Raw genomic sequence first — 27333 nt, 5'->3', positions numbered from 1 at the left:
CCCTGAGCATTGTTGATGGACATAGCAAATGCCAGTCGAACAGGAAACTGGAAGCGTTTAAAATCAAAAAGGCAAATCAGATGGAATGAGAGGAATTGTTGGAATGAAAACATCTCCTGTGGCACATCCTGTCAAAATGGCTGCCTCAATTACATGTGGAAACAGGTTCTTAATCAACAGTCTTGTTCCATTACACAGCTTTGATGGATCCAAATTTCTCAATAGCAGAATAGGTGCTCCAGGTTTTAGAAAGAGGTTGTGAGGAGGAAGTCCTTGTGGCTCCAAGGAATTGAGGCACTCAATTGGATAAAATAATGCCTGAGCAGGGCCTTTTGCTGTATCCACTGACTTGTAGGAGATTTAGAATTTGAAGATTGATCTTGTTGACGCTGTTATTTTTGGAAGCTACAATTGCCCTTTCACACAGCCAGCCAGAATTTTTGAAGTGGAGTTGAATGTTTGGAAAAACCTTTGCTTTCAACTCCTCAATGGAAGTCACAATGCAACAAAAGTTGCTTGGGAAGGTCATCTGTCCAGTAGTTGAGTTTACTGGTGCCTTGCCATCTCCAATACTCAACAGCTGCCTTAGCCTCGCTTCCCTCTCCTCAAAAAAGTTAATTGGCTCTTGAGGAAGCAGCTGCTGTTCTCATGTGTGTCAGCCTTGTTTCTCGGTCTTCACATTTTTCATTGGCCCGTAATGCAGCTTTTCTTTTCGCATCAGCTGACATTCGTGCCATGGAATTCCTTTTCTTATGAGGTATTATTGTGGTAAAAATAGTCTGTAACTGGCAGTTTCTATATCCTCTCACATAGAGGTAATGTGAATGACATCAGCCTTTCCACCAACACACCCTAACTGACATGCTGTTACCTCACACAAGCTTGGTTATACTGAGAATGTCCTCTGTTGCCTATATTAACCAATCAGAGCTCAGATTAATAACCGTAGCAAAATAGAAGCTGAGCTGTGATTGGTTGCTATTGGCAGCCTGCTAAATGCCCAGCGAACAGGAAGCCCTCCCCCCTGGCAGTATATATTAGCTCACACATACACATAATAGACAGGTCATGTGACTGACAGCTGCCGTATTTCCTATATGGTACATTTGTTGCTCTTGTAGTTTGTCTGCTTATTAATCAGATTTTTATTTTTGAAGGATAATACCAGACTTGTGTGTGTTTTAGGGTGAGTTTCATGTGTCACGTTGTGTGTGTTGAGTTGCGTGTGGCGACATGCATGTAGCGACTTTTGTGAGATGAGTTTTGTGTGGAGACATGCGTGTAGCAACTTTTGTTGCATGTGACAGGTTAGTGTAGCAAGTTGTGTGCAGCAAGTTTTGCGCATGGCGAGTTTTGCGCGTGCCGAGTTTAAGTATGTGCAAGTTTTGTGTGAGGTAACTTTTGCATGTGTTGCAACTTTTGTGCATGTGGCAATTTTTCCACGTGCCTAGTTTTCCATGAGGTGAGTTTTGCACGTGTGCAAGTTTTGCGTGTGGCGAGTTTTCCATGAGGTGAGTTTTGCACGTGTGGCGAGTTTTGCATGTGGAGAGTTTTGCGCGTGGCGAGTTTTGAGCGGCGACTTTTGTGTTTCGACTTTTATGTGGCGAGGTTGGTGTATGTGTGGTGAAATGTGTGCTGAGGGTGATGTGTTCAAGCACGTGGTAGTGTGTGGCGCATTTTGTGTGTTCATATCCCCGTTTGTGGTGAGTATCCCATGTCGGGGCCCCACCTTAGCAACTGTACGGTATGTACTCTTTGGTGCTATCGCTCTCATTCTTTAAGTCCCCCTTGTTCACATCTGGCAGCTGTCAATTTGCTTCCAACACTTTTCCTTTCACTTTTTCCCCATTATGTAGATAGGGGCAAAATTGTTTGGCGAATTGGAATGCGCGGGGTTAAAATTTCGCCTGACAACATAGCCTATGACGCTCTCAGGGTCCAGATGTGTGACTGTGCAAAATTTTGTGGCTGTAGCTGCGACGGTGCAGATGCCAATCCCGGATATACACACACACACACACACACACACACACACATTCATACAGTACATACATACACACACACACACACACACACACACACAGCTTTATATATTAGATTTGCAGAAATGTATAGATACAATATATGTGGCCTCATCAACCTAAACCAACTGTACTACATGTAATGGCAAGCTCACACAGGTCTACAAGAAAGCCTAGTGAGACATAATGCCACTCCCTGGTAATAAACTGTTACTAGGACAGAGTCTCATAAAAGAAGTAAACTGATGCCTCCGCAGAACGGGTGATTATATTTACAGAGGATCAAGCAAGTATATAGAATTATTTCCTGTACAGCTTTGGCTCTGGTTACACCATGCCTATGCAAGAGTAATGACTAGACACGGGAAGACACCTGGATGTTCAGATCAAGTGGGTTCGGCTGACCAGTTACAAGAAGTTCGGGTTTGGATACCAGAACAGTACCTGGATGAACATCCAGTATGTGCCACGCTGTCATGTGCATGACAGCGTGGCAAAAATCGCTTCTGATCGGTGCTAAAACCCATCATCGCTGGTTAGACAGCTGCAGTTCCCACATTGTCAAAAGACAGCGTGAGTGCGCAGCTGAGATCGGAGGCATAAAGCTTACCTTCGGACATTGGTGTCAGCTGATGAGACTACTGCTCCCATCAGCCATCACCTGCTGCCGCTAATAACAGCGAGAGCAGGAGCGGCTGATGGGAGTATTCATCAGCCAGCGCCTTCACTGTAAATAATTGGGGGGAAAAAAAGCAACAACAACAACAACAGCGTGGGTTCCCCTTTATTTTTGATAACCAGCCAGGCAAAACTCACAGCTGGGAGCTGCAACCCTCAGCTGTCAGCTTTAGCCAGGGTGATGATTTTACCGACAATCAAAAGTGGTGTTTGCCGTGCTGTCATGCACATAACAGCACGGCAAACACCCAGTTATTCGAGGGGGCTGAACCCAAGCAGTAACACAGACTTGCTGGTGAAGTCCATGTTCGGTGTCCGTGCCCGAACAGTGTATGTTCGGTAAGAACGCCAAACTTTGCTGTTCGGGTTCATCAATCTCTAGTGATGATCAAAAAGATTCTTAAGATCCTGATCCAGCAATTACATTGGCAGTCCTTGGTCGGCCCCCGGACCAGAACCATGAGACCATCCTCCTACCTGCAGACATCCCAAGTGTCTATCCTGATTAGTAGGCTGCCACAATGTCTTTGCTGTGGCAAAACACACTCATGACATTGCGTTGCGGCTACTAGTTAAAAAAGGTGCCGAGTATGGCGGCAGGTAGGAGGCAGATCTCATGGCTCTGGTTTGGTGGCCGCTGGACCATGGTTCTGCGAATCTTTTTGATAGTCTCTACTACAAAACTTTGCTGTTCGCTGGGATAACACCCTGATTCATACTTATATCATATGGCCATCATATTAATAAAAATAAATAAATAAATGTGGTATTGGCATAAAGAATGGTGGAAACTCCAGTTTATTGGCATAAAGAATGGTGGAAACTCCAGTTTATTGGCATAAAGAATGGTGGAAACTCCAGTTCAGACAAATTCCAATCTTCTGTGTTTTCCTACACAATTAATTGAAGTGTATGCAAATGCAAACCAGCCAGACAAAAGTTAAAATGACGCTCTGCAGCCTCCATTAGGTGACGGCCGTCCCAAGGGTACATTTGGCAAACGAACATAAGACAAGCCCAACGTATTCTTATTTCTTCATTACCATCCCAACAGCACTATTGCTCCCCTACATAGCGTATTCATTAAAAAAAAAAAAAAAACACTATAAAATTATATTCTGGTAGGGAGCAGTACTTGCCTATCCACAGGATAGATTATAACTTCTAGATATTATTATTATTATTATTATTTGTGGGGGTCCGACTGCTGAGAGCCCTACAGATCGCAGAACTTTGAACCCGGTTAGAAAAAAGTGGGAGCGTACCTTAACCACCTCTGCTCCATTCATTCCTTATGAGACTGCTGTCACCTACACATCAAAAACATCTCTAGAATTCAACTTTTTCTTACCTTTAACTAGGCAAAAACTTACTGTCGCTTACTCATTATCGTCTGGACCACTGCAACTCTTTACTAATCTTGGTCTCCCTCTTACCAAACTCTCCTCTCTCCAATACGCCCTGAATGCTACACCCGGGATCATATCCCTCTCTAACAGCTACACCGATGCCTCCACCCTCTGCCAGCCATTGTACTGGTTGCCCTTCCGCTACAAAGACCAAATACACTTATCACTGTCACCCACCAAGCTTTTCCACGGTTCAGCAGCACCCTACATCTCTTCCCTCATCTCTATCACCCTACCCGTGCCTTCTGTTCTGCTAATTTCCGAAGATTAACATTCTCAACAATCTAAACCTCCCTTGCCAGTCTTCAAGACTTCTCAAGTGCTGCGCCACTTCTCTGGAATGCACTACCCAGGACAATTAGATTGATCCCCAATGCCCAAAGTTTTAAGCGCGTCCTAAAAACGCATTTCTTTAGACTGGTCTACCACCTAACCTCACATATGTAACTATTCCAGTTTTGCCCTGCCAAAATTTTCTTCTAAACCAGGACCCTTGTAGCATCTGTTGACATAGCCTCCATGCACTTAGTATCTGTACTGAACACAGTACACATACTGGTTGGTGACCGGTTCATGCCGCATTATGTGAACACCCTATTTATTATATTGATGGCTGGACCGTACAATATAAGCACATTTTACCATTTACATTTTGTGTCTCCCCCATTTCCTCATAGATTGTGAGCTTGGAGCAGCAGGGCCCTCACTCCTCTTGGTAGCTGTTGAATTATTTGTTATTCTATAATGTCTTTATTGTCTATACAAGTCCCCTAGTACAGAAATGTAAAGTGATGTGGAATATGTTGGCGCTATAGAAATAAAAGTTATTATTACTGCGCTGTTCTCAGATTTTTCCGGCAGTCTCATAGGGATTAAATGGAGCAGAGGTTGAGTAGACACACTTCATTCTAACAAGGTTAAAAGTGCTCAATGGGCGTCCAAGCAGTCAGAAATTATCTCCTATCTGCAGAATAATAGCCTTTAATCCTCCCTCCCTAAAATAACGGTCATAAAAAACAATCTTTAAAGGGAATAAGTCACCAGGTTTTTACTACCCCATCTAAAAAGCAGCACAACGTAGAGACAAAAACCCCGATTCTGGTGATGTGTCACTTACTGAGCTGCTTGCTACAGTTTTCAGTAAAAACGTATTTGCTGAGGATCTAGCAGTTCTCTGAATGCACAGCTCTGTATACCCCCACCCACACCACTGGTTGGCAGCTTTCTGCGTACACTGTGCAGAGGATGGAAGCAGCCAATCAGTGGTGAGGATGGGGTTTGACTAACAGCAGGTTTACTAGTCCTGTAGTGATAATCTCTTGCTGATAAAACAATGATTTTATAAGTACTACAGTAAGCAGCCTAGTAAGTGACAGCACTGGAATCAGGATCTCTTATCTGTACATCACGCTGCTCTCAGATTAGGTCACTAAAACCTGTTGGCAGAACCATTCTCCATGATAGATGTTAGGTGGAAGATTGACGGCCAAGATTCCGACTGACTGTCAGAATGACTTCTCATTCTAACAGGAATAACAGTGTCCTGTTCTGCAAATCGGTGGGGAGTCCAGCAGTCAGAAACCACCAATCTAGAAGTTAGCATCTATCTTTTACATAAGTGATAAAGGGTTATTCTGTTAGGTAGAAGTTAATAGGACATTTGGTAGCAACATTTCTGCTCCTAAAGTCGGAGATCAAACTTTACAGGAATTTAATGTGCTCTAATAGCGCAGTCAGATGGCCATGTAAATCGGACAGAGATCAGACCGCAATGTCTGAACTGACTAGCGGCTCTTCTGACCCGAGCGTGACAGGTCCACATATTTCTATGCAGCTTTCACGCTCGAATCAGGAGAGCCACCAGCCAATCCAGCAATTGCAGTCTGATCTTGGTATGATTTACACGGTCGTCTGACTGCGCCCTAAAAGAAAGGAAGCAGTGTGATTGTACCATGCCAGTCTTTCAAACAATGCATGACTCCATTCACATAACAGTTTTTGCTACATTCAAAACTATGAATTAACAGATGTGGAATTATATACTTAACAAAAAAGTGTGAAACAACTGAAATTATGTCTTATATTCTAGGTTCTTCAAAGTAGCCACCTTTTGCTTTGATGACTGCTTTGCACACTCTTGGCATTCTCTTGATGAGCTTCAAGAGGTAGTCACCGGGAATGGTCTTCCAACAATCTTGGTGGAGTTCCCAGAGATGCTTAGCACTTGTTGGCCCTTTTGCCTTCACTCTGCGGTCCAGCTCACCCCAAACCATCTCGATTGGGTTCAGGCCTGGTGATTGTGGAGGCCAGGTCATCTGGCGTAGCACCCCATCACTCTCCTTCTTGGTCAAATAGCCCTTACGCAGCCTGGAGGTGTGTTTGGGATCATTGTCCTGTTGAAAAATAAATGATGGTCCAACTAAACGCAAACCGGATGGAATAGCATGCCGCTGCAAGATGCTGTGGTAGCCATGCTGGTTCACTATGCCTTCAATTTTGAATAAATCCCCAACAGTGTCACCAGCAAAGCACCCCCACACCATCACACCTCCTCCTCCATGCTTCACGGTGGGAACCAGGCATGTAGAGTCCATCCGTTCACCTTTTCTGCATCGCACACGGTGGTTGGAACCAAAGATCTCAAATTTGGACTCATCAGACCAAAGCACAGATTTCCACTGGTCTAATGTCCCTTCCTTGTGTTCTTTAGTCCAAACAAGTCTCTTCTGCTTGTTTCCTGTCCTCAGCAGTGGTTTCCTAGCAGCTATTTTACCATCAAGGCCTGCTGCACAAAGTCTCCTCTTAACAGTTGTTGTAGAGATGTGTATGCTGCTAGAACTCTGTGTGGCATTGACCTGGTCTCTAATCTGAGCTGCTGTTAACCTGCGATTTCTGAGGCTGGTGACTCAGATAAACTTATCCTCAGAAGCAGAGGTGACTCTTGGTCTTCCTTTCCTGGGGCGGTCCTCATGTGAGCCAGTTTCTTTGTAGCGCTTGATGGTTTTTGCCACTGCACTTGGGGACACTTTCAAAGTTTGCCCAAATTTTCGGACTGACTGACCTTCATTTCTTTAAGTAATGATGGGAACTCGTTTTTCTTTACTTAGCTGCTTTTTTCTTGCCACAATACAAATTCTAACAGTCTATTCAGTAGGACTATCAGATGTGTATCCACCAGACTTCTGCACAACACAACTGATGGTCCCAACCCCATTTATAAGGCAAGAAATCCCATTTATTAAACCTGACAGGGCACACCTGTGAAGTGAAAACCATTCCCGGTGACTACCTCTTGAAGCTACTTTGAAGACCCTAGAATATAAGACATATTTTCAGTTGTTTCACACATTTTTGTTGAGTATATAATTCCACATGTTAATTCATAGTTTTGATGCCTTCAGTGTGAATGTACAATTTTCATAGTCATGAAAATACAGAAAAATCTTTAAATGAGATGGTGTGTCCAAACTTTTGGTCTGTACTGTGTGTATATATATATATATATATATATACACACATATACACATACACACACACATACACTGTATATAAATAAAAGAGTGTAAAGGAAAGTATACCTCTTCATCATAGGAAAGAGTAGTAGACTTTGAATACCCATACCAGCTCAGTACATGCCAAAAGGACACACTTCTGGAATACACTGATGGCCAACAGGAACTGTACATTTATATATAAAGAAAAAAAAAAAAGCAGCAAGATGTAAACTGAACCCAAGTCTAAATCACATTCCGGTATTCGAAACTTACGGGAAAGAGGTTCAATGCACCAACAGCAGCATTATCCAATCTCATGTATTGATTCAGGTCAAAGCTGGTCATCTGGAACTGTCCGAAGTTAGACTCATCTGATAACAGCTCCAGGTACTTCAGGACTGCAGACAGAGCTGACATTGCAACCTAGGAGTACAGAAAGGGGGTTGTTACCCAAAACTAGTATTTTATCTGAATAGACACAAATAGAGCCCCACTAATAACTGATGCCTCAATAATATCACAGTTGACCCTGCTCATCTTCCTCTCACATTCACTTTTACACACACTCATTAGATGCTTCAATGCACAAGATTGAAGTCTGTTCATTGATGCTAATGTACGTGTGTTTCTGAAACAGGAAATAGGAGTCTAGAATCACCCCAGTGCCTAGTGCGAAAATTAACAAGATTTTTAATCCTGATATTAGAATAAACTAAAATCTACTATATAATTGTCTAAGGGTCACTTCCGTCTTTCTGTCTGTCCTTCTATCTTTCTTTCTGTCACGGATATTCATTGGTCGCGGCCTCTGTCTGTCATGGAATCCAAGTCGCTGATTGGTCTCGCCAGCTGCCTGTCATGGCTGCCGCGACCAATCTGCGACGGCCACAGTCCGATTAGTCCCTCCCTACTCCCCTGCAGTCAGTGCCCGGCGCCCGCTCCATACTCCCCGCAGTCACCGCTCACACAGGGTTATTGCCAGCGGTAACGGACTGCGTTATGCAGCTGGTAACTCACTCCGTTACCGCCGCTATTAACCCTGTGTGACCAAGTTTTTACTATTGATGCTGCCTATGCAGCTTCAATAGTAAAAACATCTAATGTTAAAAATAATAAAAAAAATAAAAAATCATTATATACTCACCTTCCGCCGCCTTTCCCGCTCCTCGCGATGCTCTGGTGACCGCTCCATGCAAGCGGCAAGTTCCGGTGGCAAGGATCTTCCATGACAAGAAGGACCTTCCATGACGTCACGGTCATGTGACCGCGACGTCATCACACCCTGGGACCGGAAGCTGCCGCCTGCACCGCACACAGGCAACAGAACTACAAGGGTACCCTCGGAAGGTGAGTATATGTTTATTTTTTAACCTGTGACATACATGGCTGGGCAATATACTACGTAGCTGGGCAATATACTACGTGACTGGCCAATATAGTACGTGGCTGGGCAATATACTACGTGGCTCTGTGCTGTATACATCGCTGTGCAATATACTACGTGGCTCTGTGCTGTATACTACGTCACTGAGCAATACACTACGTGGCTCTGTGCTGTATACTACGTGGTTGGGCAATATACTACGTGTGCTGTGCAATATACTACGTGGGCTGTGCAATATACTACGTGGGCTGTGCAATATACTACGTGAGCTGTGCAATATACTACGTGAGCTGTGCAATATACTACGTGAGCTGTGCAATATACTACGTGAGCTGTGCAATATACTACGTGAGCTGTGCAATATTCTACGTGAGCTGTGCAATATTCTATGTGGACATGCACATTCTAAAATACCTGATGCGCTAGAATCGGGCCACCATCTAGTAAAATAATATATATAGCCAAAATTAAAATAAAAATGTAACAAGCGCTTGTTTAAAAAAAAAAAAAAAAAAAAAGTAATTTTCTCATGACGCATTACCTTTGAAACCATATACTATTATGGGGTTTATACATATTTTAATGAAAATTTTTACAGGTCTCTTATCAAATAACAGAGCAAATATTTAAAGAAAACTACTGCTGCAGTGTATATGTGTATATATATATATATCAGTATATCTTACAATGCACAGGTATTTGACAGCATGTCTTTGGCCTCATATACAAGGTCATTATAGAGCACCCAGATAGATGTAAAAGGCCTCATAGTAGCTATATTTCATATGGAGAAAAAAATAAGTCAGGGAAAGCACCAATATATGTTGTATTATGGAGGCAATTTGAACAATAACTCCTACTAACAACATTGGAAGGAACATTAGACAGCTGGATAGTAAAGAATTACATGGGACTGCTGTGCTGTGATGAAGGCTATGGCACTCGGCTCCACCATGTCACTTAGGACAGGTTCATAGGCGACATGTTGAACAACACTGAAAACGCAGGGTCGTCAATTTATTGTGACAAATGTTTCCAAATATCATTGCTATTTTGTCGTTGGTTGCAAGTCGCATGTGACTGATAATAGGCTTAAACACATCATATCCGACTGCGATTTTTACAGCACTACTTCTGCTCTATAACAGTCGCGAGGCACTTCGCTGTGTAGCTCCCCAGCCTCAGTCACTGAAGTATAGGCGTACCTGCTTCTCCATCTCTGGTAATGCCGCGCTAGTGATCTGTTCTCCTTTTTTAGCTTTTAGAAGCCGGTTAAGATCTTGCACGCAATCCTTGGTGGTAAATTCGGACTTTTTCCTATCAGTGATGAGAATCCCACCTCGCTGAACAATCTGAAAAGAAATTATAGAAAAATAAAGATGAGAACTAAAAATTAGATCCCAAAGAAAATACATAACACCAAAGTCGCACCACAAACTGCTGGGACCCCCTACTGTGACTCAACACAGAGAGCCGCTCAGCGCAAGCAACTTCCCATTCTGGAGAACTTAAGACGTCTTTTCTAGTACAAAGACAGAAATTCATCTAAACAGCTGCTGTGTAATACATCAGCAGTGGAAATGCCTGACCGCCACCATACTTCGGTGTTGGAAGTTAACCCCTCCACACCATGGCGGTTATCCGCTATTTTTTCCTACCCTTTTACTAAGAGCAATAACTTCTTAACCTCTTTTTATTTTTTCGTCACTATAGCCATGTCAGGGCTTCTTTTTTGCACTTTGGAATGGCACAGTGCTGATTTTACCACATAGTGTACTGAAAAATGGGGAAGAAAAACCTTGAATTGCGGTGAAATTTAAAACAAAAGTGCAATTACACAACTGCTTTACTATATATATGCACACACTATATGAGAGAGAGAGAGAGAGAGAGAGAGAGAGAGAGAGAGAGAGAGAGAGAGAGAGAGAGAGAGAGAGAGAGAGAGAGAGAGAGAGAGAGAGAGAGAGAGAGAGATGTATATACACATACATTATACATAGAAATACATATGTATATACACATATAGAGAGATACACACACACATATATATATATACACATACATACACACACACACACACACACACACACACACACACACACACACACACACACACAGATATATACATAGAAATAAATAGATAGATAGATAGATAGATAGATAGATAGATAGATAGATAGATAGATAGATAGATAGATAGATAGATAGATAGATAGATAATATTTTCTGCATTTGACGCCATTTTGTGAGACCCGTAACGTTTTCATTGTTTTCAGTATCTGGAACTGTGTGAGGGCTTATTTTTTGTGTCCTGACCTGACGTTTTTATGGATAACATTTTGGGGTAGATATGATGTGTTGATTGCTTCTTATTGCAACGTTGTGGCAGCAGAAAAAAAAAAAAAAAAACAACTCTGGCATCTCAATTGGGTTTTTTTTTGTTATGCCGTTTACTGATCTGATTAATTTACTTTATGTTTTGACAGAGTGGACATTTATAGCTGCATTTTTTATTTATTGTTTTATTTTCAATGGGGCAAAAGGTGAGTGATTTAAAATTGTTTGCTTTGTTTGACTTGAAGCTGCGATCGTCCAATCGCCTGTGCTATACATAGCAGTTCTTCAGCACTTAAGTATAGAAAAATCACAATCTCCTATGAATGCCATCGTTCACAGGAGTATTGTAATGACAGGAACGGGATTCTAGCGCAGACCCCGGGCTGTCATGATAACAGATCACGTGACGGGGGTGTTAATTAGCGGAATTTATGATGAGCTCCGATCCACCCGCAGCTGTTCATGGCACATGACAGCTGACTAAATCAGTTGTCCTGTACAAGGAAAGACGCTCGCTCAGAGCCAAAGCCAACATCAAAGTCGAGGACACGACATATGATGTAATTTTACGTCATATGTTGTGAAGGTGCATTCAGGCTATGTGCACACGTCAGGATTTTGTCAGGATTTTTTCAGGATTTTGTCAGGCTTTTTCATCAGGTTTTGTAGCCAAAACCAGGAGTGGGTGATAAATGCAGAAGTGGTGCATATGTTTCTATTATACTTTTCTTCTAATTGTTCCACTCCTGGTTTTGGCTACAAATCCTGAGGAAAAATCCTGACAAAATCCTGACGTGTGCACATAGCCTTAATGTTCACGTGGGTCTGAAAAAAAAACAGTGAATCCCAAAACTTGGTACAGTGTGGCTGTAGCTCACAGCACGCAGGTCACCGCAGACATTTGTGACTTACCTGTCGTATTTTCCCCATGTCTCCGCCAGCATCTCCTCCAGGCATCACACACTCCTTTGGTCCGATCTGAACCAGTAAAGCTTCTAGATTAGAAAACTGATCATTATCTGGAAATTCACACACTCCAAGCCTCCTGAAAGTGGAATCTACAAAGCCAACTCCAACCAATCTCTGACCCTCTGAGCTGACCAGCCGTACACCAACAACCCCGACGGCAGAGGACATATCATTGTTCCCAAACAGAATCTCCTCAAACTGGGTCAGGTTTCCTGGGGACGCCTGAAAAACAAAAAGCAGTAGGTGCAATTAGAAAACCTCAATGAGACGACTGTAGAGCCTGGACTCTAAGTGCTGGTTCACAAGGAAATATTTGAGGTGAAAAACTCAAAAGTGGAAGTTTTCAGATCCAACTTTTTTCTCTAAGCATTTTTGGCATGTGTTTTTGAAGCCATTTGATTATAATTCAAGTATGTCCAAAGGACAAAATTAAGGTGCTAGACACTCTAAATATTAAACCCACACTATCCAAACTAGCAGTATTTTACCGCCCATGGACACAAAGTGATTCCAGCAGAGGTAATAAAATCATAATACATCTTTCAATGTGTTGTACAGCTGACCCTGTTTACAATATGTGGTATGATTATGTCCTATACACCTGAGCCTTTGCTGTTTGTGACTTGTATTGTCTACATTTCTCATGATATATTTTATGCCTCACTATTTAATAAATTTGATGAATTATTACTTTTCGGACTATAAATCCGTGTTTCTTGTAGGAGCTATTATATAGAGAATGTCCATTGATATTTTGTGCTTGTCTTTTATTTGTCTATATGGATTCATAGCATGTTTCAGTGGATTTTGATTCTTGTCATGAAACTCTGCAGCGTGTCAGGGTTCACCAATGCCAGTGGTGATGGCAGATGGTCATGTGTCCGCAAGTATGTGACAAGCGTACTCCCAGCTAGACATGCGAGGCCTTGCTCAATTCACTCGCCTTGAGTGAGGCTGTGCACGTCTAGTCAGAATTAGTGATGAGTGAGTATACTGGTTGCTCGGGTTTTCTCGAGTATGCTCAGGTGACCTCCGAGTATTTATTACTGCTCGGAGATTTAGCTTTCATCGCCGCAGCTGAATGATTTACAGCTACTAGCCAGCCTGAGTACATGTGGGGGTTGCCTGGTTGCTAGGGAATCCCCACATGTAATCAAGCTGGCTAGTAGCTGTAAATCATTCAGCTGCGGTGAGGAAAACTAAATCTCCGAACACAAACAAATACTGAGACCACCTGAGCGTGCTCTGGAAAACCTGAGCAACGAGTACACTCGCTCTTCACTAGTCAGAATGTGGCCGGATGTATGCATATTGCAGTCAAATGACCGCCTACTCTCGCCACCGGAGAAACCTGACAACACGATGCACACACTGTGGGAACTCAAAGTGACTGCAGATTTTTATGACAAACCTGAACTACCCTCTAATGTGAATGGGAGTATCCCGACTCTCACAGGGCAGGTGCTGTCAGAAAAAGGATTGGGCATGCTGAATTCAAACATCAAATTATCTTGCTTCTCCAGGAGACAAAGGGGTTTCTCATCTTCAAAAAATGGGTAAAATTGCAAAGTGCTTATAAAATCAAGCATCTTTACAATCTACTTGTTATTAAAATTGATCTTCATTCTCAAAAGTGTACAGCTCATTGCCTACATTACCAGCCACCGTAGGCAAGGAGTGCAGCACTGGAGGTTAATCCAGCCATGTGCAGTGCACTTGCACCTCGCCGATGCTGCAGAGGCAAAGCTGCCTGTTTGCAGTAATGGAGAGAGCACAGATCAGGCAGCAGTTTTCTCCTATCTGTCAATCATTGAGGAGCCCACCATCCCCTGGTAAGCAGGAAGCCAAGAGGCCGAGAGTACTGCGCTCCTGAAGACAAGCTTAGAACAACCCTTTAATCTGCTGTCAAAAATATTTTACAACAGGTTTACTCCCATCTCCCTGTTACAAAGACATGGAAGCTTGGCCGAGAATTAGTGGTCAGGCAAACGAGCATTTGGTTCACAGCTTTATTAGGTCACCAGGTAAAGTGTGAAAAAAGCAATACTAAATACCGTATATACTCGAGTATAAGCCGACCCGAGTATAAGCCGACCCCCCTAATTTTGCCACAAAAAACTGGGAAAACTTATTGACTCGAGTATAAGCCTAGGGTGGAAAATGCAGCAGGTACCGGTGAATTTCAAAATTAGAAATAGATACTCCATACCATTCATTATGGCCCCATAGATGCTCCACATAAAGCTGTGCCATATATAATGCTCTGCACCGTTCATTATGGCCCCATAGATACTCCACATAAAGCTGTGCCATATATACAATGCTCTGCACCGTTGCCCCATAGATACTCCACATAAAGCTGTGCCATATATACAATGCTCTGCACCGTTGCCCCATAGATAGCTGTGCCATATATATATATGCTCTGCACCATTGCCCCATAGCTGTGCCATATAGTGCTCTGCACCGTTGCCCCATAGCTCTGCCATATAGTGCTCTGCACCGTTGCCCCATAGCTGTGCCATATATATAGTGCTCTGCACCGTTGCCCCATAGCTGTGCCATATAGTGCTCTGCACCGTTGCCCCATAGCTCTGCCATATATAGTGCTCTGCACCGTTGCCCCATAGCTGTGCCATATAGTGCTCTGCACCATTGCCCCATAGCTGTGCCATATAGTGCTCTGCACCATTGCCCCATAGCTGTGCCATATAGTGCTCTGCACCGTTGCCCCATAGCTGTGCCATATAGTGCTCTGCACCGTTGCCCCATAGCTCTGCCATATAGTGCTCTGCACCGTTGCCCCATAGCTGTGCCATATATATAGTGCTCTGCACCGTTGCCCCATAGCTGTGCCATATAGTGCTCTGCACCGTTGCCCCATAGCTCTGCCATATATAGTGCTCTGCACCGTTGCCCCATAGCTGTGCCATATAGTGCTCTGCACCATTGCCCCATAGCTGTGCCATATAGTGCTCTGCACCATTGCCCCATAGCTGTGCCATATAGTGCTCTGCACCGTTGCCCCATAGCTGTGCCATATAGTGCTCTGCACCGTTGCCCCATAGCTGTGCCATATAGTGCTCTGCACCGTTGCCCCATAGCTGTGCCATATAGTGCTCTGCACCATTGCCCCATAGCTGTGCCATATAGTGCTCTGCACCGTTGCCCCATAGCTGTGCCATACAGTGCTCTGCACCGTTGCCCCATAGCTGTGCCATATATATAATGCTCTGCACCATTGCCCCATAGCTGTGCCATATAGTGCTCTGCACCATTGCCCCATAGCTGTGCCATATAGTGCTCTGCACCATTGCCCCATAGCTGTGCCATATAGTGCTCTGCACCGTTGTCCCATAGCTGTGCCATATAGTGCTCTGCACTGTTGCCCCATAGCTCTGCCATATAGTGCTCTGCACCATTGCCCCATAGCTGTGCCATATACTGCTCTGCACCATTGCCCCATAGATGCTCCACATAAATATGTGCTGCTGCTGCCGCTGCAATAAAAAAAACAAAAACACATACTCACCTGTCTTGCTTGCAGCTCCTCGGCGCCATCTTCCCGGCGTCTCTCCGCACTAGATCAGGCAGAGGGCGGCGCACACACTATATGCGTCATCGCGCCCTCTGCCTGCAGTCAGTGCAGACTGCAGAGAGACGCCGGGAAGATGGCGCCGACGCCCGGCGTGTGGAACCAGGACAGGTGAATATGCGATACTTACCTGCTCCCGGCGTCCCGCTCCTTCCCCCGGACAGCTGGTCTTCGGTGCCGCAGCCTCTTTCTCTGTCAGCGGTCACCGGCACCGCTTCATTAGAGAAATGAATAGGCGGCTCCGCCCCTATGGGGGGCGGAGCAGCCTATTCATTTCTCTAATGAGCGGTCCCACGTGACAGCTCAGGGGAAGAGGCTGCGGCACCCGGAGACAGTGGGACGTGCAGGGGGGGCGCCAGGAGCCCCGGAAGCAGGTGAGTATATGACAGTGCTCACCCGCCGACCCCACCACCGATCATGACTCGAGTATAAGCCGAGGGGGCACTTTCAGCCCAAAAATTTGGGCTGAAAATCTCGGCTTATACTCGAGTATATACGGTAAATCCAATTGGATATATCCAACAAGATCCTACCAATATAGTGGGAACACAGCTCTAGTAGGAATTAAAACTTAGCCTTTAATCTATACAAGGTAAAAAATATAACATTAACAATAACAAATGATGTCACCCCAAAAAAAGAAAAACTATAATGGTATTAAATGATGTAACCTATAAGGTAGAGCATCACTAATGGGTGATACCAAGATAGAGTATAAGTGAGAACAGTAGTAATGAATATACTGTCCCACACTCTCAAGATACCTCTGGTTAATAACACAAGCACATAGGTGCAAAAAACGATCTCACCAGGGCATGATATTGCTCAGGGGTAGCTGTGGACTGCCCTTGTAAGGGCAGGAGTTCGGGAACGCAGGTTTATGGTTAGTCCTCTTAGGGAGTGACAGGGTATTGTCCCCTTACATCGCTGATTCATGGATTTCTCCACTCTGCGAATTATGGGCTACACCTTCCTGAGCCACGGCATTTGGTGAGATCGTTCTTGTTTTAATATTTATGTTACATATGATTTTCACCTCAATTGCTTTATCCCCCTCCTGCCTGTTTATTATTGTTTTTTCCTGGTACCTGCCAATACCCATACACACAGGGTTACCTGACTTAACATTTTTTGCACCTATGTGCTTGTGTTATTAACCAGAGGTATCTTGAGAGTGTGGGACAGTATATTCATTACTACTGTTCTCACTTATACTCTATCTTGGTATCACCCATTAGTGATGCTCTACCTTATAGGTTACACCATTTAATACCATTATAGTTTTTCTTTTTTTGGGGTGACATTATTTGTTATTGTTAATGTTATATTTTTTACCTTGTCACCAGGTAAAGCACACAGACCCTGCCATAAAATGAGAAGTTGATGTCAGTACCTTAAAAGCCAAGTGCCACTCGTTGTCTTTGGAGGCTTTGCCTCCGGACTTGTTTTTATAAACTTCTACACGATACTGACGAACGAGAAGAAGATCCCGGACGAATGACTCAAAGTTCATCTTACTGAGCACCACGCTCTCCAACTTCTTACTGCCTAAAATGAGAATAATAATAATAATAATCTTTATTTTTATATAGCGCTAACATATTCCCCAGCGCTTTACAGTTTTGCACATATTATCATCGCTGTCCCCGATGGGGCTCACAATCTAAATTCCCTATCAGTATGTCTTTGGAATGAATAATAATTTATCTTATTATATCATGTGGCCACAGACTGATTCCCTCCTTTATGGGAAAGGAGAATAGATACATAAAATATCTGGCAATGTTAACACATCTATAGCGAAAAAAAAAAGGAGAAAAGCAGTTAGTGTAGTTTGGCAACGGTAGGGAATTTTTAAAGCGAATATATTTAAAAAAGAGGGATTTTTGTGTACTCACCGTAAAATCCTTTTCTCCGAGCCAATCATTGGGGGACACAGACCGTGGGTGTTATGCTGCTTGCCACTAGGAGGACACTAAGTGATACAAAGAAAGTTAGCTCCTCCCCTGCAGTATACACCCTCCTGCTGGCCCTCAGCTAACCAGTTCGGTGCAAAAAGCAGTAGGAGATCAGTAACAACATATTAGCTTACAGCATGTCATTATTATATATGAGAGTATAGCATATCGGATTATAAAAACAAGCATAAGCCAATACCAGGGTGGGAGCTGTGTTCCCCAATGATTGGCTCGGAGAAAAGGATTTTACGGTGAGTACACAAAAATACCTCTTTCTCCTTCGCCTCATTGGGGGACACAGACCGTGGAACGTACCAAAGCAGTCCCTGGGTGGGGACAACGTCAGATCAGGCCCTGTGTAACTGCTACTTACAAGTGCGCCACCGCGGCCTGCAGAGTCCGCCTGCCCAGAGTCACATCTGTGGAAGTCTGGGAATTATAATGCTTCAAGAATGCATGCGGACTGGACGAATCCGCAAGCTTACAGGCGTGTCTTGTCGACGCCTGGTGCCTAGAACCCACGATAGACAGGGAGATAGGCTGTCATCTAACACGGAAGGACTCCTGGATGGAGAAAGGAATACACCAGGCTAAATGGCCGATGAAGACGGCCAAACCCTTCCTGTAAACGTCAGGAAGCCTTCCTCTTGCCGTTAGGAAACCCAAGATACAGTGTCCAACCTTCGGAAGGACGCCGTCCTCAAGACGTACCTACTCAAAGCACTCGCTTCGTTCGGAATATGGGGAACTCATTCCATTTTGTGGACTGGTGCCAAAAGAGATGAGGGAAGAACTATGCCCTCATGACAGTAGTAATACAATACCACCTTGGTAGCTAGGGACGGGGAAGACCTGAGGACAACCTTGCCTTGAAGGAAGTAAGGAAAAGAAGTCTGAAAAGACCCGTTAGCACCGAAGACTCGTCAGGATGAGGATATCGCCGAGAAAAAAGGGGGCGACCTTCCCTAATAGAATAGATCCCAATGATCTAACGGTATGCAATAGGGAAAAACTACATGTGAAAACATCCTGCGAGGTGGTCCCTACTTGCAGTTTTGTTGCAGAAAGACAGAAAGCTATCAGCTCCGCAAGCGAACTGACGTGGTCAGTGCGGATTTCCGAGGATCACTGGGGCCCTTTCTGCTTCTGAAAAGCTTTCGGAAGTGGAAACTGGTACCACGGAATAACCAGAGCATGCAGTGCGATGGCTCTTGGATCTCGAGGCCGAACAACAAACTCGAGTACACAGGCGATCAGTCAGGACGCCATCCGAACTACAACCGTAGAGCTCCAGTGAAGGCGGGTCTGATGGAAGACTTCCGGGTGAAGTTGCCACTCACTTGAGGTGAAACCCCGACGGCTAAATATGTTCACAGCCCAGAATTCTACTCCTGAGATATGTACTGCCAAGATCACCGAGTGATAGATCTCGGCCCATGTGAGGTACCTTGGCCATGGTGCTTGAACGTGGGTACTCGCTAGATGATTGACGTATGACACAGCCGTGGCGTTGTCCAATTGAAATCGGATGGGTTGACCCGCCATAAGGTAGTGGACCTACTATAGGACTACCTTTGAGATCTCCAGAGCAATGATCGGGAGAAGAGGACTGGCATTGGAAGTTACTAGTAACCATGGAACCGGGAGAAAAAACCCTGGATGAAGAAGGCGCTCAGAGACTATCGTCTGAAAGGCTGCTTGACTTGCTGAAAACTAACGGAGCGAAGGAAACTGCTTCCATTGTCGTCTCCGTTTTTTTTTTTTTTAACCCTCCCAGCAAATCGAATGAAATGAGGGGATGAGTGAGCAAGAGCGCGAGCTCCCTGTTGAAAAACCATGACCTTGTCTGGAGGGAAAAAATTACCGGATCATCCTCAAAAAGGATATCTGCTGGGCTGGAAATGAGAAGTTGTCTAAGTCTAGCCACCAGCCCAGGTGAGAGGGTATCACAAGTGATATAGACGACTTAGCGTAGTCCTGCAAGGGCGGGTAAACAGTCGGCCAAACAGGGCAGGACGGCCACGCCTCTAGGTGCAAGATGACAGCCGCCATGACCCCTGCGAACACTCTGGGTGCGGTAGCAAGGCCGAAGGACAAGGTCGTGACTTAAATGCTGTTCACAAATGGAAAAGCAAAGGAATTTTTGAAGAGGTTAGGCATCCCGAATGTCGATGGATGCCAGAAACTGCACCTTTTTTGTTGAAGTAATGGCTGAGCGGAGGAACTCCATTCGAAGAAGAAGAACCTTGTGAAAAAATTGTTAGAAGTTTGAGGTCCGGGATCGGTCCTACTTCTCGTTCCCCTTTTAGGAACCAAGATCCCTTAGATCTAGACTGTCCTGGACAACCCTTTCACTGTTGGTCGGGGCTGTAGGAACGTACGATCCTTCGTTAGTCTCCCGCTCAAAAATTTGATTGACCAGCTGAACTGTCTTCAGGAAAGGGGTACTGGTGTGAATCAAAGTAGTTAAGGTCTCCAGGCAGGAGACCGTTGCTCTAGCAATCCATGCGGCGGCTAGGGAGGGTAGAGGGCTGGACCCGTAGCCGCAAAACGGAACAAACCAGATTTGCTATTTGACAGATCGTGGCATTTTTAATTGAGGACATATCGGGCAGGGATACTGGTAGGTAAACCACAGGAGATTGTACCCGGTTAATCTGCCGAGTGGCAGAATGCGCCGCTGCTTCCAGCAGGTCATTGCAGAGTTAAAAATTAGGAGCCTCGATCCACCATCCTCTTAACAGGGAAGTGGAGAGGGAACATTCGCCTTCTTGCATCTTCTGTTAAATAGTGGTGATGCAGAGGGGGGTGCTCAGACGCCCGAAAAAGGGTGCCTCTGTACACATCCACAGAGTTCAGGTCTCCGGGTGGACAGGACAGGTTGTCTGGCGTTAGGCCTGGATGCAGAAAAGGATACCTGGAAGCGACCTTCATGTGCCCGTCTGTTGATGGTGTGGGGAGACCGGCGCCCTTTAAAGTGCCTGTCACCCTTAAAAATCAGACCAGGCATAGCGTCCCACGTAGAGGCTTCTATCCAGTGAATCGCATATTCGGACTGGATGGCAAAAGCTCTACGAGGGAGTTTAGACTGAGGGAACTAGTTACACTGGGATAAACTTCAGCGGAAGAGGGCTCCTCATTTATGACCAGTTTCGGATTGGTCATGTGCCTTTAAGACCAGGGAATACTGGTCGTGTGCCTTTAAGACCAGGGAATACTGGTCCCGTGCCTTTAAGACCAGGAAATACTGGTCCCGTGCCTTTAAGACCCGGGAATTCTGGTCACGCGCCTTTAAGACCAGGGAATTCTGGTCACGCGCCTTTAAGACCAGGGAATTCTGGTCACGCGCCTTTAAGACCAGGGAATTCTGGTCACGCTCCTTTAAAAACAGGGAATACTGGTCACGCGCCTTTAAGACCAGGGAATACTGGTCACGTGCCCTTAAGACCAGGGAATACTGGTCACGTACCCTTAAGACCAGGGAATACTGGTCACGTACCCTTAAGACCAGGGAATACTGGTCACGTGCCCTTAAGACCAGGGAATACTGGTCACGTGCCCTTAAGACCAGGGAATACTGGTCACGTGCCCTTAAGACCAGGGAATACTGGTCACGTGCCCTTAAGACCAGGGAATACTGGTCACGTGCCTTTAAGACCAGGGAATACTGGTCACGTGCCTTTAAGACCAGGAATACTGGTCATGCGGGTGTAGGTAAAATCTCGCAGCGAGCGAGAAGCGCCAATTCAGGGGGCGGAGCCACAGGCACGACGTGGGCAGAGCCTCGAGACTTCCATGAATAGGCCCAAGCCGGGGCGGAAATTTCTGCAGCCGGCGCCAGCGTAGAAGTGAGGGGTGGTCACGCCCGTTGCTCGAGAAAATTGAGAGCTTTCGTGCCAGGCGAAAAACGCCAGGAAAAAAGGCAGAGCCGCCTTAAGGCGCCACAGTGCGCTTCTGGGGTGCGGCCTACACATCGGCCGAAGCCGGGAGCTAAATTTTGTAGCCTGCTGGAGCGTTACCTCAAGGAGGTGGGCCACAGGGAAGCCTGAGACTGCCTGTGAATATCCCGCTGCAGAAGCCCATCGCTGCCAGGATCTACTCACCAACGGTGCGCGTCCCGGCATGGAGCCGCCGCGGATGTCGGGTATTGCAGCGTGGATGGGCGTTACCTCAGGTGCAGAGATAGAGGGATAAACCTCAATCCATCATCCCTTTTGTTAGGGAGGTGGAGAGGAACCGTCCGCCTCCTTGTGCCATCCGGAGAGGGGCTTCTGTACATCCACGAAGTTCAGCCCATCGGGACCGTGGAGGCACCTTCGCCCCTGAAGGGGATTTCAACTGCGGCCTAGTCCGGCTGAAAAAGCCGGGGACTAAATTTATGGAGCCTGCCGGTGGAGCGCGTCGGCGGGCCGCGCGCCGAATGATTGCCGCTGGCGTACCGGCCAGTGGCACTCCCAGGACCGCATCTTCCACGCAGGCAGCGTGAGGAAGAATGGCCCCCGAGAACTGCAGGGTGCCTCTCGTCCCAGACGAGAAGCGCCGATATAGGGGGCGGGGTTACGGCCATGGGAGGGATCTGCCCACTGCGGCCTACTCCAGCTGAAAAAGCCGGGGACTAAATTTCCGGCCTGCCTGGCGAACGGAGCGACGCTAACCGCCGCAGTTCCCCGACTGCCGGCACCTCTCCCCAGGGACTCTGCCGCAAGTACCGCCGGCGCCTGCCCCATAGAGGCCACTGCGGCCTACTCCGGCTGAAAAGCCGGGGACTAAATTTCTGGCCTGCCCGGCGGTGTGCGGCGGCGCGGCCGCAAAGCGATCCGGAGCGCAGGAGGGGAACTCCTGATGTACTCACAGTCCGGTAATGCAGGTCCCCCTGTCCCTGCGCGCTCCATCCATCCTGTCATCCTCTTCTGTAATCCCTTTTGTGCAACGCCATGTGATGTGGGCCTTGTATGTGAGGCCCCCGGAGAGGAACATTAGAGCAGGCTCCAAGTACTCGCCGTCTTGCAGGGGGAAGGGAGATCGGGACCAAAGATGGAAGCCCGTCGCCCCAGTAAAAATTGGCGTGCTCCAGCGTCGCAGGAGAGGGACGGGGAGGTATACTCGCCGTGCTCGCCTGTTGCTGGTTCGGGGGAGAGCGGGCCCTATAAAAGGGATCCGTCGCCCCCTTCACTCCGTTGAATAAAAAATAAAAATTTACAGAAAAATAAAAATTAAAATTAAAATAAGAAAGTTGGGGTCTGAAAACAGACCCAAGTGCCTCCTACAGACACTAAGCAAGAACTGGTTAGCTGAGGGCCAGCAGGAGGGTGTATACTGCAGGGGAGGAGAGAACTTTCTTTGTATCACTTAGTGTCCTCCTAGTGGCAAGCAGCATAACACCCACGGTCTGTGTCCCCCAATGAGGCGAAGGAGAAAAAATAATAGCTCACAATTATGGGACTAAGTAGAGAGTTAGGAGAAAGAATGCTTTGACTTTGTACCACCCCATAAATAGAAGTGACGGAACATGTGCACCTGTTTTGATATTGCTTTGCACTATATACTTTTTGGGGCGCGTCATTGCTTTTCCAGGTGCTTTTTTTTTTTTTGCATTCTATTGATAATAATAATAATAATAATCTTTATTTATATAGCGCCAACATATTCCGCAGCGCTTTACAGTTTAACAGTTTCAAACACAACAGTCATGGGTAACAATGTTAACAATACAGTAATAAAGCAAAATAAGACGACCCTGCTCATGAGAGCTTACAATCTACAATGAGGTGGGGAGATACAAAGTACAGGTGTGTATTAATTGATATATTGATATAATTTCTCTTGCGGGAGCTAGATTCTCTGCGAGAGAAACTGACATATTGCGGTCTGGAGAGACGCGCCGCATGTCCATCTCCACGGGTGTCTGTGGATGCATAGTAGGCATGGGATTTCTTGGGATCAAGTCCACTAAGCTGTAACAGCTGGAAACTGCGGGTTTGGTGCCGCATAAATAGGCAGCGTCCACAGCAACTCCGGATCGTGGGCACATACCCTCACAGGAAGATTCAATTCGGCCTGAATCTACAATGCCTCCATTGCTGTTTATTGTGCAGACACGAAAGCATAATGAACACAGGGTACGGGATGGTCTAACACCTTATACTCTCCTGTCCTCGGCCCCGTTCTCCTCCGTGCAGACCTTTGGTTCTTCCTAAACTGAGGCCGATGCAGTTACATGGGGGAAGGATGCGCACTACTGATCGGCAGTAGAGGAACCGAAGATCTGTGCGGAGCAAAAAGACTCAGGTGAGGGACAAGGACAGGGGAGAATAATGTGTTATTTTGTTTGTTTGTTTTTAACTCCTTCCTGATTCGTGTAACTAAAACCCTAAATGTTTAAGAAACTCCTCACGAATCTGATTGTCGCTCATCTCAAGTCTGCGCAGTCTCCCCCTTTCGGTCACCGCTCACACCCCAACGTTCAGGATCTCTGCTTGCTGCCACAGAACAGCAACCCTCACTACTGTAACCCGGGAGTCACTTTCCTTACAACCGCTCTCACAGGAAGCAGCAGACAACTCCTGTGTAACCCTGTGTATGCCGCAATTAAAGCAAATCACGGTCAAACGTGGGATGACATGGGGCGAGACAAGGGTTAATGGCCATTCTATGCTAGTGGTCTGCAGACCCCTGACACAAGGCACCCCAGGTACCCCCCAGTAACAGGACAGAGACCCCCGACACAAGGCACCCCCCAGTAACAGGACAGAGACCCCTGACACAAGGCACCCCAGGGACCCCCAGTAATAGGACAGAGACCCCTGACACAAGGCACCCCAGGGAACCCCCAGTAACAGGACAGAGACCCCTGACACAAGGCACCCCAGGGACCCCCCAGTAATAGGACAGAGACCCCTGACACAAGGCACCCCAGGGACCCCCCAGTAACAGGACAGAGACCCCTGACACAAGGCACCCCCCAGTAACAGGACAGAGACCCCTGACACAAGGCACCCCCCAGTAATAGGACAGAGACCCCTGACACAAGGCACCCCAGGGACCCCCCAGTAACAGGACAGAGACCCCTGACACAAGGCACCCCAGGGAACGCCCAGTAACAGGACAGAGACCCCTGACACAAGGCACCCCCCAGTAACAGGACAGAGACCCCTGACACAAGGCACCGCAGGGACCCCCCAGTAACAGGACAGAGACCCCTGACAAGGCACCCCAGGGACCCCCCAGTAACAGGACAGAGACCCCTGACACAAGGCACCCCAGGGAACCCCCAGTAACAGGACAGAGACCCCTGACACAAGGCACCCCCCAGTAACAGGACAGAGACCCCTGACACAAGGCACCCCAGGGAACCCCCAGTAACAGGACAGAGACCCCTGACACAAGGCACCCCCCAGTAACAGGACAGAGACCCCTGACACAAGGCACCGCAGGGACCCCCCAGTAACAGGACAGAGACCCCTGACAAGGCACCCCAGGGAACCCCCAGTAACAGGACAGAGACCCCTGACACAAGGCACCCCAGGGACCCCAGTAATAGGACAGAGACCCCTGACACAAGGCACCCCAGGGACCCCCCCCCCAGAGTAATAGGACAGAGACCCCACCTGATCCCAGATACTTGATGACCCCACTGGTCTTGAACACTTCCTTGGCGGCAAACAGCGCGTCTCCGCCGTGCACCGTGTAGTAGTCGTTCCTGTCAAACACCCGCACCGTGGTGTCCGGCTTCTCCGGCATGGCGTGATAGAAGCTGAGGAAGCCGCTCTCCGCCCCGCTGTCCATACACAGCTTCTCCTTCGGCTGCACGGCCATGCTGGAATCTCCCGCCAACACTGAACAGCAGCAGCACAGGATGACAACAAGCCGTAGAGAGAGCCGCGTCGCCCGGCAACGGCGTCATACGTCACACGTCACACGTCATTGGATTCTGCGCGCCATCTTGGATGAGGGCGAATTTCCTCAAACTCTGTCACACGCACGCACTGCGCATGTTCGTGGAGGTTCTTGCTAATTTACCTAGTACTTCCATATGCAAAAGTCTGGAAGGATTTAATGGGGAAGATTTACTGAAAAAAATATTGTCTATGGGTAGATTCCCACAGGGTAACTAAGCAATGAATTTTCCTCAGGATTTGCTCCACAGAAAATCTGAAGTGTGTTATAACAGCAGTGGTAAGAATGAGGGCAGAATCAGATTACTTCTACGTTCCCACGAGGAGCGTTTGGTGCGTTTTTTGCTGCTGCGTGTTTTTGCTGCATCAGAAACGCAGAGTCTTAGGGTCTGTGCGCACTTCGCATTTTTGTCACATTTTTCTGTTCAGTTTTGGCACAATTCCTGCCAGGAGTGAGATTCCTGAAGTTTCGTGCCCACGCTTATTATTTTCTTTGCAGAATGTCAATTCTTTCATTATTTTGCTGCAGATTTCACCTGTATTAATGAGTGGGGAAACAAATACTCATGTATTTTATACTTCATTTTTCCTGCTGATACATACGTTTTTGCAGGATCTTTTTGTCACAGACACTGAACATTTGCACGTAGCCTAAAGTTAGTGAAAATCCGCCATGTATGTGAAAAACACAAAACATCAGTTTATGCCTCGTAATCCCAGATTGGTCTCTTTGCATTAAATAGGTAAATGTCGGGGACCTTTCTGCGGATTTTAGTCCCATATGAAGCCTTCGGCCGGGGTCACACTAAATGTATGGAAACTCGGTCCGAGTCTCCCTGCCGAGAGTCCACAAGTGTTCTCCGTAAGGTCATCCGTGTATAATGCGTTTGCAGTGCGATGATGCTATTTTCTCGCGCCTATGTATCCGTATAACATCCGTATGACATGCGTATGGCTTTACATTTCTCACTGATTTTTCTCATTGAATTTAACGGCTCAATGGGCTGAAATGAGAAAATGTGTGTGTATTTGTCGAAAGCTACACAGATGGTCCGTGTGGTGTCCGAGGTTTTCTTGCACCCATAGACTTGCATTGGCGAGACTCGGGTGATATACGTGGACGTGATTTCACTCGCACGCTGAATACACCAAACGGTGATGTGAGCTGCCCCATAGATTAACACTGGTCCGAATGCTATGGAATGTTTTCTCACACAGCACTCGTCCGTATTCTTCGCTAGTGTGACCCCGGCCTAAGAAATATTTTATTGCAAAGGCTGAAATCTGCGTTTGGACAAGATTTGTTGAATCTCATATACTTAGCTGATACTGTATGTAAGCGCCATTCCTGCAGGGTTTTTTATTGCAGGGCTGGAGTGGTGCTTCTAATCTAAGTATCCTGTCCCTATTCTCATACTTACCAGTCGCCGTCTTCTGCAGGTTGTAATCTGACAGTTCTCCACTCTCCAGTGTTTGCTGGGCAATATGATAGTCACAACTTAGTGAAAGTCTGAGGGCCAGAGCAAGGCGCTCACAGACTGACATGGAGAGCCTGTGTATTATGATTGTCACACAGCTGCGACACATGCCGCT

At 46.4% G+C, this 27333-nt stretch overlaps 1 protein-coding gene across 1 annotated transcript in view; it reads right to left on the bottom strand.

The window, feature by feature from the left end:
• The window catches only part of MSH2 (mutS homolog 2), a 200110-nt gene extending 174373 nt beyond the window's left edge, over positions 1 to 25737 (bottom strand). Inside the window, exons 1-5 of the mRNA XM_077282435.1 lie at positions 25453 to 25737; positions 17281 to 17435; positions 12236 to 12514; positions 10192 to 10338; positions 7876 to 8025 (exon numbers count right to left, since the gene is read on the bottom strand). Of these exons, the coding sequence (XP_077138550.1) occupies positions 7876 to 8025; positions 10192 to 10338; positions 12236 to 12514; positions 17281 to 17435; positions 25453 to 25660 (939 nt within the window). The 5' untranslated portion in view covers positions 25661 to 25737. The remainder of the gene's footprint in view (positions 1 to 7875; positions 8026 to 10191; positions 10339 to 12235; positions 12515 to 17280; positions 17436 to 25452) is intronic.
• Between the last annotated feature and the right edge of the window lie 1596 nt (positions 25738 to 27333).

The sequence above is a fragment of the Ranitomeya variabilis genome, chromosome 2 (genome assembly GCF_051348905.1).
Source record: "Ranitomeya variabilis isolate aRanVar5 chromosome 2, aRanVar5.hap1, whole genome shotgun sequence".
Taxonomy (NCBI): Eukaryota; Metazoa; Chordata; class Amphibia; order Anura; family Dendrobatidae; genus Ranitomeya; species Ranitomeya variabilis.
The sequence above is the reverse complement of the archived record's forward strand: the minus strand, read 5'-3'. Positions and strand labels throughout refer to the sequence as shown.